Consider the following 20,020-nt stretch of genomic DNA (forward strand, 5'->3'; position numbering starts at 1 on the left):
ATTCCATTGTTAACGGACATTTTGTAATGAAAGAACGTGCGGGCAGAGTTGCCTGTCGGGCCGGACCCGACCGCGGGGGGTCGCGACAGGAAAAAAACCTCCGTTGGAAACCTTAACGGGCAAGTTCGAACATGCCCAAGCTGTTAAACAATTTCTCAGTTACTCACTTGTTGAAAGCCATCAAAAGCCGCCTGAATTTTACAAATGGTTTTCAACACAGAGGTGTTTTTCCTGTCGCGGCGCACACAGATTTGCCGAGTCGTCACGGAAACGACTCGGCGAATTTGCGCGCACGTCTTTCATTAAAAAATGTCCTTAAACAGTGGAATGTCCGCATAAAGTCCTCATGCCGGCCTCTTCTGAATCTTCTCTGTTCTCTCACGACGTCCTGGGTGAATTAAGCCTTAAATTAGGATGTTTTCAGGTCGAAACAGGTAGAAACAGGCCAACGACGGCGCCTGGAAGCGCTGCGCGACATCCCGCTCAGTGGGAAGTCCTTACACCGACAGAAACACCCCATAATCTCTCATCAGCCGTTAAACTTTTCACCGAAAACCAGCTTAATTTCTCGAATAGTGTCCACTCGGATATTCCTCACAGGTCCAGAAAAAATTTTGATAAAGCAACACGCGCCGTCTCGAGCAGCGTGTGAAACAAAGGAATTCAGCCGAGAGGGCGGGGCCACATCTCACTCAAGGCCTGCCCACAGGGAAATGACATCACCGACACGCGTGAAAAAACTCACGCATGCGCACGAGGGTTCAAGCATGATTGGTGTAATCGCACGTCATTCAAATCCATATAGTTAAAAAAAATAAATAAAAGGGTCAGTTTATTGTCTAAGAGACCTCGTATGTGGCAATTCCAGACTGTATGTAGGTCATTTGACCTAAAGTTTTTTTCTTAAAATATCAAAATTAGAAAACTTTAATTACTCAGAATCCCCAGAGTAAACGGTCGTTTTCCACTGTTCGGTTAAATTTTCTTCCCAAATATGGCTGCATATTGTCATCCGACACTTGTTTTGGCCATCCCGACAAAACAAACGGCTTGTGTAGGATGTTTTGCAGTTTCGCTGGCAATCTGCTGTGCTGTGCTCGGCAGGTTCTCCAAAAAGGAAACTCGAAAACTGTACTTGATCTTTGAAAATCCTCATCCTCAATCAGTAATCGGGATAATGCATCCGCATTTCCGTGCTGTTCAGAAGGTTTGTACCTTTTCTCATGAATTTGCAACTAAAATTAAACATCATCTTTGCATTCTAGTGGCTGCTAATGGTGGAACTCCAGTTTTGGACCTAATATCTTCAACAATGGTTTGTGATCAGTGAACAATGTAAATTTTCATCAGAAAAAAAAAAAAAAATCACTGAACTTCATCACTCCAAAAACTAGTCCTAATGGTTCCTTTTCAATCTGAGAATAGTTTTTCTCGGGATTGTTAGTATTTGAGAAGCAAAGGTGATTGATTTTCACTTCTGTCGGACAATTTGTGAGAAATCACTGCACCCACTCCCACAGGTGATGCGTTGCATGCCAGGATCAGTGGTATATCTGGGTTGTAGTGTACAAAAACTCGGTTTGAGATTAGCTGTCTTTTGGCTTCCTCAAAAGCCCTGTCACATGACTCTGTCCAGTCCCAAAAGGCATCTTTCTGAAGGAACCCTGTTGACAAATTCAGTATGAATTTCCCATAATAAGACATTAACTCTGTCACATTACTTGGAATTTTGGCTTGGGAAGGAGCTCACACTTGTCCTTCAACAGGTGAATCCCTTCAGCATCAATCATGTGCCCCAAATATGACACACTGTACTGGAAAAAGTCACATTTGTCACTGTTTACTTTAAGATTGTGAGTTTTCAACTTTTTAAATACTTCTTCCAAATTCCTCATATGTTGCTCATGGTCCTTATCAATAATCAATATGTCATCCAAATAACATATGACCCCTGCTAACCCTAGAAACAATTGATCCATCAACTTTCAAAATACAGCAGAAGAACTCGTGACCCCATAAGGGAGCCTGTTCACTTTGAATAACCCCTTATGTGTGTTTATTGTGAGGAACATCTTCAAATCCACATCCAACTCAACTTGCTGGTAAGTAGAGGTGGGCGGATCGATCCTAATATCGATACCAACGCTGGTATTGATATTGAACGATCCTCGTGTAAAAAGATTGATACTCAAGCTTGTTTTTTTTCTCTCCCGCGCGCTCTAACTGCTCCCCACTCTGGTCTTTTGTTGTTGCGCCGTCACATGGCTCAGTGGCCCCAGCCAATTTTGTTTTGGTGTGTTAATTTTGTTGTATTGTGGTTTGTCAGCCCTCTACCTCAGGAGATTTTGTTTTAAGTTGTGTTGAGTGATATTTTTTAAACAAAAATGTTGATTGTGATAATAAAGTATTTTGTTGTCACGTACAATGTTTGGCGAAATTCTATCCTAGGTCTTTTGGATCCTTTGGATCTATGAAGCTTAAATATGAAAAAGTATCAGTTTTGGTATCGATAATGGCGATACTGGGCCTGTATTTACTTGATATCGGATCAATACCAAAATTCCTGGTATCGCCCACCTCTACTGGTAAGCTTGTGACAGGTCCAATTTGCATTTTAAAAGTAGTGACATTTGACCATTGAATGGAATTCCTGGTTAATAATTTCATGATTACAACTAAATTTCACATTCACAAATGGCACTTCTCTAAATCTGCCATTACTCTAAATGGGACAGTCGTAAAAATGACATGTCGAAATAAAAAAGTTCTAAATACTCAGGCCCAGAAAGTGGGTAAACATTACAGTCATGCCCACTGCTGATGTGCTGTATTTATCCACTATGTTATTGTTATGGAAAATGATGGTTATTTTCTTTTCAAGACCCTTTTTGATTGACTTTTCCTAATAAAGTTCTTTAATTAAAAAAAAAACTTTTTTCAGACGAGCCAATTGGACGTGAGCTCGCAGATTAAACTTCGTGCGTTGCTGTTTACGTCACCACCTTCAGCGATAGAATTTGATAGGCACTTCATCGGAAATAGTAACTGTGTACTTTGTAGCTGCTTTTCAAAATGATGGACTCGATAGTTCCCAAGGAAGCAGAGAAGCACTGTGTATTGTGTTGCCAAGATATCGATATATTCGCTTTAGGAAAATGCGATCATCCGGTTTGCTACCGCTGCTCCACCAAAATGAGGGTCCTGTGCGAGCAGAAGTACTGCGCTGTCTGCCGGGAGGAGCTCGACAAGGTGGGTGTCCCTCAACTACTTTAGCCCGGGGATGTAGCAGGGCAGCGTGTTGGTTAGGCCGCGCGGTTCACATACGTGTCTTTAGTAGAGAAAATCAACAGCGAGGTACACGAAGCCTTGACGAAGGTTGGTTGTGACTAAAATTCATTTTGACAACGAACGTAAAAGCCAATTGTTCTTCTAGTTGATGTTAGCCTAGCTGTAGCGGGCCCATGACTAGCTGTTAGCTAGTTATCTCATTAGTGTTTATCTACTTTCTTATGATTGTACAACTCTGAAATAAATATATCTATTTAAGTCAGGTTATGTTAATATTGTGATTGTATGAACTCAGATGTTAACGTGAGTACAATAAATGACTCAGCAGCTAGTTATGTAATAGGCATTAAACGTATATGCAGTCAGTTCGGAGACGGTTTTTGTAATTTAACCTCTTAACCACCACCACAATGCAGTTGAAATGTAGTTAAGTGCATGTGCTTTTTGTGGGGTCAACTGGGCGAGACCAGGGTTCTGTAATCACTGTCAAGACAGCCATTTTTGCCCAGTTTCCCACAAAATAAAACTCATCTTGAGCCAGAAAACATTTGATTGTTTAAAAAGAATGAATAAGGATAACACAGTTTATAGTGTGTGTGTGTGTGTGTGTGTGTGTCAAGGTTTGGTTCACACCTCGGTTTAGACATCACACCTGAATTCAGTTTTTGAAAAATTGTCAGTTATAAAGTAAGTGCATTCAGCTTCTCTCTTGTTTTCACTTTGGGTGGATCTTGTTGGGGAAAATAACCTTTTCTCAAAATACAGAAAATCTCAGGTTTCCCCCCCGTGAAGTCTTGGGCAGTGGAAACTAGAATACACAGACAACAATAATTTGAATTGAAGTTAATCCTACCAGGTTTATTAAAACAGCAGAGCAGATCATTCATCAAAACTCACTCATCTTTGCACAAAAATGGGTTCAGAATGCATACACATCTTTAATAATGCCACAAAACCAATACCCTCAGCATTGTGCAGCAAAAATGAACACCATTCTTTTCAAAAACAGAGTTTTTAAACTTGCAGTCTAGAAATCTGTCCGGGCAGGGCTCCCAGTCCCACATGTCCTCGGTCTGATCACAAAAATGTACTTCATGGTAGAGATGGAACATTGTTGTTAATCCTTAGTCCCTTGTTGTGATGGAAACTGACCTGATAATCACCCTGGGTGCAGAGGTTTACCAGCACATACACCCCCACATTGTCTTTGCGATAAGTGTAATTAATTAATTAATGTGGATCAGTGTTCAGGAGTCACTCTCTTCAGCTTGTTACAGCTCCGTATGAGAGGAAAGGTCCACAAGTTCAGTTCACAGCAATGTTATTGTATTCCTCCAGACACTCTCAAGGTTGGCTTCAGATAAGAAAGAACCCAATCATTGTTCTCCCTCTGGGAGCAAAACTTTCACACAGTCAAAGTATGAGATCACTCATATTTTACAGAATACAGCAAGCAGCAATTTTGAATAGTACAATCATTCAACTATTCATTATTGATCAACATAGTTCAAACATAAATGTACAAGCCCTTTGATTATAAACAGAGGCAACAACAATATTATTTGCAGTACACATCTTGACCTCATGACCTTTGAACATATCATGAAACATCATGTCAGGCATTAGTCATGGCTTTATTAAAAATGGTCAAAACAAAATGTCTGACATGTTTTAAACCAACATGTTACACCCTACTTAAGCATGTTATTTATGAAAACCTTAAACCAAAACACTTTACTGATTTGAGTCAACACACCTGTCAGCAGTTCCACATGTTCAATATAATTCATCAGAAGCACATATTTCAGTCATTATAAGCACATATTTCAATCATTAATCAAACCGTATAATATTGTATCATTTCAAAACCATCATAAATCAATTGAACACCCATCAAAGCATAGGCATACACATTTTCATTCATTTGACATCATGATAAAACCCTTATACACAATATGCCACAAGTATACACTCTATTCAACTTCATTCATTCCATACAATACCTAGTTCATTTAAACTTGGCATGGTTCTAAACATTTGTTACTTTTTGAAAATAATGAACACAAAACCTGTTATTCAGTTTGGTAACTTTTAGCATTATTAGCATGCAAAGCTAATTATGAGTAAAATAGCATATATTTTCATTTATTCCTTACAATCTCCATATTGATTTGGCATGTTTTATGACAGATATGCTTCCTGATGCAACTCCACATTCAATGTAAAATGGGCAAGGGTTGCGGTGAACCGAGAACTTGCACATTGGAAACAAGCACACTTAACCACTTGGCCACCTCCCCTTCTTCAAGTCTTTATACATTATCTTTAATCTGTGGCAGCAGAGAGCTACAGTCAGGCACTTTATCACTGTGAGACATAGTGTATATGTCAAAACATTTTCATTAAGTATTTGTGAAATGGATTGCATCTCTTGCCATTGACATTGGCTGAGCTTACTGTGCAGTGCCTTTTTTGGGTTTGTCGTGTGAGACCACCTTCAATGTTTTGTCAATTTTAAGTTTGATTTTTGTGCAAATGAAGGCATCTCATAAAACCTCCCTCTCTACAGATTTGAAATTGTGCACAGTCTCCCTATTTGGCTGTCCTCTCGCGAAATTTTACACTAATTCATGTAAAAGTCAACTTTTGTCATAAATTGGTGGCGTTGCCCATCCTAACTTGAACGATTGGACTGATTACATACGGGGGACAGTGATTCAACACCAATATGGATCAGTGTGCTTTCGCTTTTAGCTTCATATTTGAGAATAAAAAGGTATGTTACCTATTCCATTTATGATTCCAAAGTTTCTGCGTGGAATAATGCAGTCCCTTGCTTCAGATGGCTGTTTCACTGATACGCACACAGTCATGAGGTCACTGAACAGAAGTGTTTGGCGATTCAGTTGTCTGCCTGGGTGGTTGCCATCCAGGACACAAGACGGTTCTGTGGTGTTGTGGATGCAGCAAAGCACAGCACCAGCGCATGCTCCCAGACTTGACTTTATTTCACGAGGTACATATTTATCGTAAGAATCTCCAGTCATCATGTGTGCCTACTTTTTTTTTGTTGTTGTTTTTCAAATTTTAACTCCAGATGCTCTGCTAAAGTATGTCCACGTGAAGGGAGGCCCGACCAACAATACAATACAATAATACAATCATTTATTACATACAATAAATTATTAAAAAATCATACATTGATTTCCGGGATTTTTTTTTTTTCATTTTTAAGATTACTCACAGTGGACATGCACCTAAGATGAAAATTTCAGACCCCTCCCTGATTTCTAAGTGGGAGAACTTGCAAAATCGCAGGGTGTTCAAACCAGCTTGACCTGAAAATCACTAAGGGCCCTTGGTCAATGTCCTTAATCCCCTAGTTGCTCCCTGTGTATAGTGAGCACCTTGTATGGCAGCACCCTGACATCGGGGAGAATGTGAGGCATTACTAGGGATGGGTATCGAGAACCGGTTCCTTTCGGGTATCGTTAAGAAATGATTCGATCCACCGACATCAATAAGCTTTGTGCTTAACGATTCTGTTATCGGTCCTTCAGAGTGGCCATTGTTTTGGCAGGTGTTTGTCAGGAAAATGGTCATATCTCTACATTGATTACAGACCCTGCAGCGGGTCCTTAATCAGCTTTTCTGCAGCGCGGCTTTGCTTTGAACTTTGAACCAATCGAAGCGTGGTTCGCAGATTGAAGCAATGCTTCGGTCGATTGCTTCGTTTATTTCTTTCTTTTGCTTAATTTAAAGAGCATATGTCTGAGTATTATTTACCTTTTCTATGTTAAACCGACCTGTTATGGTCTTCTGAAACAGTTGATAGATGTATTTTATAACTTAAAAATGGGAGCGATGCTAACGTGTTAGCATGTCTATGGCATTTTCAATGTTAAAAGTTAGCATTTAGCAATTGCAGCCGTCAACACGTTCGGGTGCATTTGTTTTCAAATTGTAATATTCCTTAAATTTATTTTTGCTTATATATTAATAATCTAATGATTATTATATACAGTTTTAGAGAAAAAGACAAAAAGAACCTGAATAGAAACACAACAGAAAATATATAATAGCAACTAACATAAATAAATAAATGCATACAGAAATAAATGTTTCCTGTGAACACCTAGTCACTCTTAACACCTCCATTTCATCCCTGTCTTAAGTTTAATGACAGTTTGTTTCGGTCAAACCATATTTTCAGTTTGTTAATTTCTTCAGTGATTTCCTCCAGAACTTTCTGCCAAACTAGAAAACTGCTGCATCCTTGTAAGAGCAGAATACTACTGGAATGAATTTGAATAAGGAAAGTTGTATTTTTTTTTTTTCTCACCTAAATGGATGCTGCACTCACTCCAGTTTATTGTCTGGAATAGTCCAAGATTGCATTTCAGAGCTTCTAGAATTCAAACATTTTCGTGCAGGTGGTGTTGGGGGGTAATTTTGGGTTTCAGCTTTTTTTTTTTTTTTTTTTCACCACTTTTATCCCTGAATATGAGTCGTGATTCACTTTTGTGCGGATTAAAGTTACTAACTGGGACTCCTTTCTCGTTGCGGGAAAGAAACGAGAATCGTCCTCCGTTCTGTTCACACAGCTCCAAATGTTGTGCGGCTCTCTGACAAGTCGAGATAGAACGATAGAATTCAGTCTGAATAACTTCAAAGCGAAACAGTTTTGTTTATTTTTATTTATGTCCAGAGATCAAGGATACAGTGACTAATTTCATATTTATTTACTTTAAGACTCAAGGAAATACATAGAAAACCTGTAAAGCCTACTTTTAGTACAAAATTCACGAGGTATCGATAAGGGAATTGATAAGGAATCAGATCGATAAGCAGAATCGATAATGGCATCTATCGATAAAACCTTATCAATACCCATCCCTAATTATCACTTTACCGAGGCGTTGCTAGGCCGGTATCGTAGATTTACGTCGACACTACCTGGCTATACCCGCTGTGCGTAAACAAATGACGTCATAGCGTGCAGCCCAAGAACTGTCCGCAGAGGAAAACATAAAAAGGCGAGAAGTGTGTGTTGGTCCCAATATGGATATTCCGGATGATTTTCTCATGGATAGTACGACAATGAACAGCAGCCAAAGCAGCCAGCTTGATGAGGACGCACTGCTGAATTTGGAGAGCAGCGCGCGCCAGCCGACACAACAAAAGTTAAAGTGAGCCAACCTTTTATGTACGCGTTACGTGTTGTGTATCTCAGTAAAGTGATAATAATGCAAATAATATGCATTTGTCATGCAGTATGCATTTTCTGAGTCCCTCCGTCCATGCTGTCGCCCGCAATTATAGATATTCGCCCACGTCTAACTCGCCTGAATAACTGTCATTTTGGGTGACTGGGCATGGACGTCAGGCTCCGATTGAAGTCTCTACTAGTAGAATTTCCGATCGGGGAGCTACTAGTAGAAGCTCTGATTCTACCAAATTGCAGACTCTACTCTGACATGTACAGGTGCTGGTCATATAATTAGAATGTCATGAAAAGGTTGATTTATTTCAGTAATTCCATTCAAAAAGTGAAACTTGTATATTATATTCATTCATTACACACAGACTGATATATTTCATTCAAGTGTTTTTCTTTTAATTTTGATGATTATAACTGACAACTAATGAAAACCCCAAATTCAGTATCTCAGAAAATTAGAATATTGTGAAAAGGTTCAAAAGACACCCGGTAGCGCACGCTAATCAGCTAATTAACTCAAAACACCTGCAGAGGCCTTTAACTGGTCTCTGTCTAGTTCTGTAGGCTATGCAATCATGGGGAAGACTGCTGACTTGATGTCTTGCCTGGGCTAAAGGCATAAAGGACTGGACTGCAGCTGAGTGGTCTAAAGTTATGTTCTCTGAAAGTAAATTTTGCATTTCCTTTGGAAATCAAGGTCCCAGAGTCTGGAGGAAGAAAGGAGAGTCACAGAAGTCACGTTGCTTCAGTCCAGTGTAAAGTTTCCACAGTCAGTGATGGTTTGGGGTGTCATGTCATCTGCTGGTGAATTTCGTGTGGAACACCCAGGGCGCTCAGATACGCCAATACATGCACAGGACCTCCCAAACTACTACTTAAAAAAAAAAAAAAAAAAAAAGCACAGTCATAGCATGTATAGTGTGGATAATACAGTACTTGGGGACAGTATCAAACTGGTGTTGTATAGCATTGTCTGAATACGTGTTCTACTTTTTTCTATCCTTTTTTCTCAGGTGGTGTTTGTGAAGAAACTGACAACTTTCTCATCACTTTTATTTAAGCAGTTCCCCTGTGAGAAGAAGCATGATATTTATTTTGCAGATGAGAAGGTCTATAGTCAATTCAGGTAATCTTTGTCTTTTTGTCAGAAAATACAATGTTGACTGTGATACATTATTTGTAACTGTATTGACTCATAAAATTGACATTTTATGAGTTATGTGTTTTTGAGCAATTTCCATGTAAATGCCATACCTAAAAGTATAGAAACTCATGAACATATGGCCAAAAAGGTGGAGAAAATTGGAGGTGATCATCTATGATACTTGGCAAAGAATCTATTTGGATTCTTATTTAGTCCTTTATGAAACAACACAGTCTTTCAGCTAAAGCTTTATCGTGCCTACAGATGGTGGGGATAAAAGCCGAAACTTCCTTCTGTGGTGCAGACAAGCTCTCATCACATAACTGCTCAATTTATTTGATTTTAAAGTTAAAAACTGTTCACATGGAGCCAGAACATGTTGCTAGATGCTTCTCAAAATGTTACAGATCATAACATGAAGCACAAATGTTTTGCTTGTGCTTCTTATTATTGGTCATCCTTGTCATGTCAGCATTGTTTCAGAAATTACCAGGCATGTGCCCAATAGACCATTGTTAGCTTGTTTGGCGCATGCACACTGACTACTCCATGTATAACGTTGTGGGGGGCAGCCCAAAGAAAGATGGACAAAGTCCCTTAAACATGTCCGAGATGTGATTATCTGAATAAGACAATATAGAGAACTTTTCTCGCTGTCAGCTGTAATCCTGAACACGCTGTGTGCACATTTTTGCCATTATTCAATTTTACAACAATAAAAACAGCTTGTGTGAAAATAAATTTAATGTGTTGATTGAAATGTGCTTTACACAAATGATAGCTGTGGTTGGGAGGAAAGTTGTAAAAGCAGCAACTTTTTCAGTGTTCTCAGGCATGTTATAAAATGCAGTGTTCCATTCATTCATCAAAAACATTCAAGCGTATTGATCCAGTCGTCATGAAATAAAAAAAAAAAACCACCAACTCAGTATTTTTCAGGTGTTTAGAAACAGTAAAAGACACACTGTACGCAGGTGAACTTGACCAGACTTTGTACCTGTGCCCGGAGATCTTGGGGTCACTCGGCAGCTCTTAGTTAACTTCTGAATTTATCGTAAACCAAAGTGTTTGTATTAGGAGTCAGTTGGTCTTGGATCTGGAAGGCATTAAAGTTTGGTTCGAGTCTCATATTCCTGTCCAAACCCGACTCGAACCCGGCAGACATTTTAATGCTTTTGTCAAAACCTGTGATTTCCGTCCCAAACAGGAATAAAGCCATTAGATCCTGTATTTTCTTTGTTTTTAATTAACAAAATGGATGTTTGCCTCATGTGAAGCAGACCTGTGCACACTGAGAAAATAAAGTATTATTTGTTTCCATTCATCCAGGTCCATCATCACAGACACACTGGTCTGTCTTTGTTTTGGAAATACTTTTTATTCCTTATTGTAGAAACTGTTTGTGAATAAATGCAGGGTTTTTGAATATGTCACTCTGTAATAGGGTGCTCCAGATGAGTTTTCCATCCTGCTGCCGCTTTGTCACACCACCTAGGGCTGTCACAATTATTACAATATTTGTCAATCGCGATTATTTTTCATATTCGTGATTACCATGAATTATTTACGGTATTTTATCCACAAAGCATAAAACGACTCAGAATCTGACGTCATTGTGCTGCAGCCTCGCTCTCATCTTAAGGCGGGACAGTAACATGGAGGCTGAAGAGCGATCCGTCCTGCCGTTTGGATAAGACGGCCGATTAAAACAGTGGCCGTCTTCTTCAAAAGCCATCTAAAATGCGGAGCTGTCGGTGTGTGTGTCTGTGTGTGTGTATGTGTGCGCGCGCGCGGAGTCAACAGGCTGCAGACTGCGAGGGAGGGGGTGCGTGAGGGAGATTCCTGAATGCAGGCGCAACACGTTACAGTCTGAGAACCATCAGTGCGCATCGAGCACGGAACAGAGAGAGGATTTTAACCCGAGTGAACAAGTAAAAAAAACAAAAACAAAAAAACAAAACGTGAAGCTGCTTTTACTTCCCTCTGAACTTTCTCTAAAGGTGTGATTCTGCCGTTACCGTCCTGTTCACACCATGTGCGCGTCGTATGCTGAATTTATGAGATCATGAGATGAAATAAACGGTCAAATAGCTTTAAAAACATATTTAAAAAATGAGAATATATGAATGAACTGAGCCACAAAAAAACAAAAAACCCCTGACATGGAGAAGCTGTGGTGATGTTCAGACGCACAGATCACAAAAAGCAGGTGAGAACTCTGAACTTTAACAGCTGTTATTTTCCAAAGGTATTTATTTGTTCAATCTTGAGCTTAATGCAGTGTTTAAGCACAAAACGTGACTGATGAGGAGAAACAATTTCAGAAATGCAACAGAAACAACCACAAATCAGAAAAAGTTGGGACTGTATGTAAAATTAAAATAAAAATGTTCTTCCAGAGTTGTGTAATTATACTACAATAGTAGAATATAAAGAAGGGGGGGAAAAAGAAAAAAAAAATAGACAATATATTCGTCAATCGCAATTATTTGTCTGACAATTAATCGTCTCCAGAAATTCCTAATCGTGACAGCCCTAACGCCATCAACAAAAAGGAAAACAAATCACTTTTAAAAGCTGAAATGACAAATAAATCTCATTAAAGATCCATCAACACCCCCCCCCCCCCCCCCCCCCCAACAACAACAACAAAAAAACAAAAAAGGATTTTTAAGCAGCTGAGTGTTGTGCTGACGTGACCAGTCCGGATCAATCTGTCCAGTATTCACGGTGAGAGGGCATCGGGTCTTCCTTAGCTGGCATGGAAAGCCACTCTTTGGGCATGTTTTGGGTGAATATGCATTTAATGCTTGGCCTCCCATGCAGGCAATAGAGTTGGGAGTTAATGCTTAGTTTACGCGCCTCTGCACATGCACATTCAGAATGTAGCAGCGGTCTATTGATCTGTCCCAGTTGTTGTGGTTGTGCCCATCTCTGGTGGCCAGTCTCATTTCCCCATATGTGTTTAAAATAAAACCTTGCCAGAAGTCAATTGAGAATTTAGATCATAGGTGTCAACTGATTCCAGAAAGGGCCAAGAGGGTGCAGGTTTTCTTTGTAACCACCCACTGCACTAGGTGATTTCACTCATTAACATCACTTTGAGCAAATGGGATCAGTTAATCAGTGAAATCACCTGGTGCAGTGGGTGGTTACAAAGAAAATCTGCACCCTGTTGGCCCTTTCTGGAATCAGTTTGACACCTATGATTTAGATGATGGTGATGATGAGGTGTAAAACAGGTAGCTCAGTGGATAAGGAGCTGGCTTGTGTGACATAGAGACCTGGGTTTGAATCCAGCTCATGCTACCTGTCTGTGTTCTTGGACAAGACGGTCTGTATTGTCTCAGTCCATCTAGTTGTAAATGGGTGCTGGCCTGGGCTAGGGAAGTTGTAGACTCTCATCTATGTCACACTACAGAATATGGAGATGAGCATCAGCAGCAACGGGCATCAGGGCCTACGTATGACTGTATGACGAGATAGTTATGAGGCCAAATCTGTAGCTGTAAATCTGATACGTGATGTTCTGAAAGAGCTTGCATTCATTGGCAGATATTGAAAATGAACCTCATTCATTCATGCATGGACAGATGTGTCCTGGCCAGAAAGTCTATTCCCCCTCTGAGTTTTAAAAATCTTTATTCATGTAAGCAAATATCACTTTGTAAAGTATCTTGGAAGACCAAGAAGGCATCTGTTTTTAGTACAATCATTCTATGTTAAGCAGATGTTAATACCACGTCTCCATTAGCTGAGGTCTTGCATTTGTGTGTTCAGTCGTGTCTAAAGTAAATGCCAGTTTGGTGAAACTCTTTTTCAGTAAAAGAATATATCCAGAATGTCTGTTCTAGTACAGCATGACAGTTTCTTCTGTTTGTGTCATTTATCAGGCATCTGCTGTTGCCAGAGTGTGTCCGTTGTCCAGAGCCAAAGGTCTTTTCCAGATTTGAAGAGCTCGAGCACCACATGAGGAAGCAGCATGAGGTTTTCTGCTGCAGGCTCTGCACAAAGCATCTCAAAGTATAAAGTGTACCACCTTATTACAAGCATGTCAATCATTGACAAGTACCTTGCATTTATGTGTCTGCTACTGTAATGCCACAGAGAGAGAGAAAGGCTCTAAAAATGTTCAAAGTACTTTAATGTTGAGTATTTGCAAATACAGATATTGGTATAAGCTTATTCCACACACTCATAAGGAATGATTAAAATTGCAGTACAGTTATTGACTCAAGACACTTTGTTTGTTTGCTTTGTCCCACTTCAATCAATCAATTTTTTTATATAGCGCCAACTCACAACAAACAGTTGCCCCAAGGCGCTTTATATTGTAAGGCAAGGCCATACAATAATTATGTAAAACCCCAACGGTCAAAACGACCCCCTGTGAGGAAGCACAGGGGGTCGTTTACAGCTTCACCCAGCTGTAAATGGGGACTGACCTCATGCACCTTCTGCTATGGAATTTAGGATAAACACCATCAACAATGGGCTTCAGAGCCTATATAGCACTTATTTCTTGCAGCCTATTGAAAAATGTTTTGACTGTTGAGTAAATGGGCCTGCTGTCCTGTCCAAGTGTACCCTGCCTCATGCCCTATGACTGCTGGGATTAGCTACGATACCCCTGTGAGTAAGGAGGTATAGAAAATGGATGATTGGATGTTTAGTAAGTGCAACCAGGGCTTCTTTGCATTTTTAGTCATTCCTGCCTCATTGAGAGTGTTTACTCTGTCACACTCTGATTTTATAAGCACCCCACAGCTTTGCTGTAGGCTTTCATTTATTGACAAACTGAGGCTCCTTGTCACTTTCACCATTGTTGTCAATTAAAAGTAACCTCACCCTTTTCTGAAGAGCAAAATCATACTGTTTGACATAATGTCTGCCTCTGACCCTCTGCTTTGCACACATGCAGATGTTGTCTTTATATCACAGCCTACACAATTCTAACACTTAATAAAAGACATTTAGATGAAATGTTAAACTGCAGCCACACAGATCACATGCTCATAGTCTGTTGCTGGAGCAGCTTTGCAACTATTAAATAAAATGCAAAATATCTTTTACCTGTAATATTGTTTGTAAGCATAGCTGCTGATATTCTAATAAAGTTCTTTGCTACCTCACATGTAGGCCTGTCACAAAAAAAAAAACATTTTTGATGTTTCTCTTGCCCTAGAAATAACTTACTTTTTTAGAGCTGATTTATATAAGTACACCTTACAAAGATTAATGAACTTTTAATTCTTAAGATTGAGACACTGTAATTGAAATGTGGAATTGAAAAAAACGTTAAATATCTTTAAATAAATACAATATTAAACAAAGTAGACATTCTGGCTCTGTTCACAGAAATTGCGATTAAATAAAAATCAGTGCATTAAGCAGTTGATGGCTTATTCATGTTATTTAGCTTGTTGCCCATTGGGATCCACAGGCTCTAGATTGGGTTGTGTTTATAAATTTTTATTTTTATTTTTTCCAAGGGTGGTAATAAATTAAGCAATGTATTTACAATTGTTATGTACTTACATTGAACTTAATAAAACCAATCACACATGCACTTACATGTTTAATATAAAGATGACTTACCGTCCTCTGCTGAAATGACATGCGAGTCCACAAAGTAGTTGGCAACATCCGTTGTTCAATGTTGTTAGCTAATGTTCATAGCTTCTCCAAAAATACTAGTCCTATCAACTTTCTGTTTTGACAGTATTCATCCTTGGCCCAAAATACGTAAGCTTACCAAACTGCAAATGTCAGCTGTCCACAGTTTGTCTGTGGTGAAGTTGCACACACAGCTGCTGTAAGCAGGTGCTTTTTATTTGGCAGAAGACATTAAAACCACTACACATTGCACTCATGGTACCAACATGAGACTTAACTCATTCATAGTAAGAGCAACATTGCACTTAACTAAACTGACTCAACCAATTGAACTACAAACACTCAGTCAATAACACTAACACTGTTAAACTAACATGAACCATAATAACATTTAAAACCTCAAAACCCTGATCTCCATGGTGCGTTGCAGAACAATGTCCATTGTTTAGTGGTTAGTTACGAGGTCTATTGGAAAAGTATCCGACCTTTATTATTTTTTTCAAAAACCATATGGATTTGAATCACGTGTGATTGCGTCAGACAAGCTTGAACCCTCGTGCGCATGCGTGAGTTTTTCCACGCCTGTCAGTTGCGTCATTCGCCTGTGAGCAGGCTTTGACTGAGGAGTGGTCCATCCCCTCGGCGGATTTTCATTGTCAGGAAATGGTGAATGATTTGGGCTTTTTTTCCATCAGAATTTTTTCAGAAACTGTTAGAGACTGGCAGCTGGAAACCATTCGAAAAATTTATCTGGCTTTCGGTGGAAATTTTACGGGCTTCACAAAGAATAAGGACTGTTACTACAGCTTTAAGGACGCTCGGCGCTCCGTGCCGCCATCGAGAGCCACAAACCACCGGATCATTTCTAAACGGATGGCTCTGTGGAGCCGGGACCGTCGTGTGCACTTTCTCTGATTATCACAAGAGCTGGACATCAACCATTTTCCGGCAGATTTCACTTTTAACAAGAGATTTTGTCATGGAAAGCCGAGCAGAGGCTTCGCGCGTCACGATGGATTCGCTACTGGAGCGAGACATAACCACCTCCGTTTTGGTCTCACAGGACGGCTTTGAGATGGCGTTCAGACAGCTGTTGGTGGTTTTTCCATCGAGTGATTATCCGGGAAATTGTGGATGTGCCTGGACATGCCAGAACATATCCTGTGAGGCTTCATCACGGCGTTGCTGTGCGCCATGTGGCACCGCCACGACGCGCGAAGCCTCCGCTCCTCTTTCCATGACAAAAACTCCTGTAACAGTGGAATGTGCCATTAATTTCCAAACTGGACTCTGTGTTTTATCCGGGACGTCACCTGACTAGCACAGGAATTGTGAAAAGACGTGGACATCAGCACTTTTTCGGCACATTGAGACAGACGTGCAGAGGAATTCCGCGCGTTGCAAAGCAACGCTGTGATGAAGCCTCACGGAACATGTTCTGGCATGTCCAGGCGCATCCACAATTTCTCGGATAATCACTCGATGGAAAAACCACCGACAGCTGTCTGAACGCCATCTCAAAGCTGTCCTGTGAGACCAAAACGGAGGTGGTTTTGTCTCGCTCCAGTAGCGAACCCATCGTGACGCGCGAAGCCTCCTCTTGGCTTTCCATGACAAAATCTCTTGTTAAAAGTGAAATCTGCCGGAAAATGGTTGATGTCCAGTTCTTGTGATAACCAGAGAAAGTGCACACAACGGTCCCGGCTCCACAGAGCCATCCATTTAGAAATGATCCGGTGGTTTGTGGCTCTCGATGGCGGCACGGAGCGTGGCGCGGCGAGCGTCCTTAAAGCTGTAGTAACAGTCCTTATTCTCTGTGAAGCCTGTAAAATTTTCACCGAAAGCCAGATAAATTTTTCGAATGGTTTCCAGCTGCCAGTCTCTAACAGTTTCTGAAAAAATTCTGATGGGAAAAAAAGCCCAAATCATTCCGCCATTTCCTGACAATGAAAATCCGCCGAGGGGGTGGACCACTCCTCACTCAAAGCCTGCTCACAGGTGAATGACGCAACCGACAGGCGTGGAAAAACTCACGCATGCGCACGAGGGTTCAAGCTTGTCTGACGCAATCACACGTGATTCAAATCCATATGGTTTTTGAAAAAAATAATGTTGAATACTTTTCTAATAGACCTCGTAAATTGGCAATTTCTTCAAAGATATTTGTCCTGTTAAATGTCTGTTTTCGCAGCAATCATCCTTGACCCAACATACATAAATATACTAAACGGCAAATGCTGGCTTTCCCCAGTTTTTGCGTGATCGAAGCCATACACAAGCAAACAGAGGCCACTTGGCTATTTTAATATAGAAGATGAGCTCAGTACTCTCATTAATCTGAAATACAAAGACTCCCCACAGCAGTGGAGCTGTGGAGTGCAGATTCTGGACCCATCCTTCCTATCTTTCTGGTTGGAGTTATGCAGTCATCAAGAAAGAGATTTACTAGGATTGAGTAACGTATTAAATTCACTTCACCTGCTTCACGCCTGCTCTTGTGACCCTATTGACCATTTGCAACAAATTGATTGTTCTGTGATCACACCTCAATAGCTTACCTATTTTAAGAGTATTGCATCCCTCTGAATGGCATTTTACAGTTTTTGAGTGTAAATGGAAAGAAGCTGCCTAAAAAATTATGCACATCGTGATATACGGTGTTAATCACTCCCTCATTACTCAAACCTGTGAATGCTTAAACCTACTAAGCATTTGAGTTTATACAGCTTGGAGTTGGAAAATATTTACAGAAATGAAAAATTCATACGTGTTTCTGAGCAGCCTCTGTTCCACCAACAGTGAAACCTCAAAGCAGAAATAGAAACGCAGTATTCCCCCCCGTGTCATTAGATGCTGTTGGGATGGAATTGTCTTAAGTGTGGCACTGTGCTTGTGGAACCTATGCTAACCTATGTTAGCATCATGTTGCCAACATTGTTATATGAACACAAGTCATATATTGCGATTAATCTAGTGTTACTGTGTAGTATTTTCCTTTTGCTACTGTAATAACAAAGGATTATTAACCGACTGTGAGGTCTGCATGGGGAAATGTATAGACCGAGCGCCATGGCTCGTAGACAGAGCTCATAGTTAGAGCGCAAGTGAAGCCATTCGCTTCAGCAGCAGAGGTGAAGTTCACCTCCCCAAAAAAAGAATGAATTCACGTCCTCCGCTCACTTCTGCCGCTGTCTTACACATTACTTCTCCCGCCAGATCTTCCCCTATGAGAGGAAGTGGTATAACCGTAAAGAACTGGCCCGTCATCGTGCACATGGAGACCCTGATGACACCAGTCATAGAGGCCACCCACTCTGCGAGTTCTGTGATGACCGTTACCTTGACAATGATGAGCTACTTAAACACTTGCGGAGAGACCACTACTTTTGCCATTTCTGTGATGTAGATGGTTCTCAGGAATATTACAGGTGTGTACACACTGTGAAAACCCATTTGTCCTCCATTTAACAAGAGCACAGTGGCTTTGCAACAGTCCTTTTTTAAGTTTTGTTCATAATTATTTGTACATGCAGATTCTAACTAGGATGCATTTTATTTGTTTTTTCCTTCATAGTGATTACCAATACCTGAGCGAGCACTTCAGAGATGCTCATTATCTGTGCGAGGAAGGCCGCTGCGCTACTGAACAATTCACACATGCGTTCCGTACTGAGATTGACTACAAAGCTCACAAGGCTGCGGCACACAGCAAAAGCAGGGCAGAGGCACGACAAAACCGCCACATCGACCTCCAGTTTACCTACGCTCCAAGGCAACAGAGGAGAAATGAAGGTAAAAATGAATGATGGCGATGAAAATTCCTTCTCGACAAAGCTTATTATTTACATAGTGCAGCTGTAGTTTGAAGGAAGTAAATGTGAAGTGCAGTCTTTGCATATGCTGTCAGGTCTGGTGACGGGTGAGGACTATGAGGAGGCACGTCATAATCGAGGGGGAAGAGGGAGACATCAGGGCAGACAGAAGAGTTGGAGGTACATCCGGTAAGTCTGATTGAGTATGTTTACTAAGTATTAAATATGACAACTACCATGCTATTGAAGTAATGCAGGTCGGGCATAAGCTTTGTTTGCTGTTGTACTGGTGTCCAGTAACAAATGGACATGCTGTACAAGAGACTAGATGCAGGTTTGCATATGATCATGTGCAGTGTGCATCAAGTGCTGTTGTTTATTGAGGTGTGAACATGGCAACAATTTGATGAATGGCAGCATGGCATGGTCATTGTCCTGTAACTGTATTGTACACACAGCAGTGTGCAACATTTGTTTCATTGTACTTTAAGTTTTGAAATGTTCATGCTGCATTATGTTTATTGCAGCATTGCTGGCAAATTCCAGTATGTCACCACAGACATTTCTTTTTATGAATGCCGGTTTCTTGCTTTCTGATTTGTCCATGCAGAGAAGAAGAAAACAGAGAGCTGGCAGCTGCTATGAGGGCATCCATGGCACATCACCAACAGGTGGACAGAGGGGTGGCGAATGAAAGAAATGCACCCAGACTTGCTAGGGAGGAGCAACTTGAGAGAACTGAACCAGATGATTCCAAACAAAAGACTACCAATCCAGCAGGGAAACCTCCAGGTAAACAGAGTTCTCTGCTGAAGGACCAGTAGCTCCTACTGAATTAGTGCTGTAGTGGGCATAGACATTAAGCATTTTCAGACTTATCCTATAGGACAAGTAGAATGAGAGACCCACTTGTCCTATTACTGCTGTAATGTACGCGGG

General features: G+C 40.5%; 1 protein-coding gene across 1 annotated transcript in view; it reads left to right on the plus strand.

Annotated features, from left to right (window-relative positions):
* Positions 1-2,998: 2,998 nt before the first annotated feature.
* The window catches only part of znf598 (zinc finger protein 598), a 30,238-nt gene continuing 13,216 nt past the window's right edge, over positions 2,999-20,020 (plus strand). Inside the window, exons 1-7 of the mRNA XM_034189938.1 lie at positions 2,999-3,249; positions 9,523-9,635; positions 13,547-13,676; positions 18,486-18,697; positions 18,844-19,061; positions 19,177-19,270; positions 19,692-19,873. Coding sequence (XP_034045829.1) covers positions 3,073-3,249; positions 9,523-9,635; positions 13,547-13,676; positions 18,486-18,697; positions 18,844-19,061; positions 19,177-19,270; positions 19,692-19,873 — 1,126 coding nt within the window. The 5' untranslated portion in view covers positions 2,999-3,072. The remainder of the gene's footprint in view (positions 3,250-9,522; positions 9,636-13,546; positions 13,677-18,485; positions 18,698-18,843; positions 19,062-19,176; positions 19,271-19,691; positions 19,874-20,020) is intronic.

The sequence above is a fragment of the Thalassophryne amazonica genome, chromosome 16 (genome assembly GCF_902500255.1).
Source record: "Thalassophryne amazonica chromosome 16, fThaAma1.1, whole genome shotgun sequence".
Classification (NCBI taxonomy): Eukaryota; Metazoa; Chordata; class Actinopteri; order Batrachoidiformes; family Batrachoididae; genus Thalassophryne; species Thalassophryne amazonica.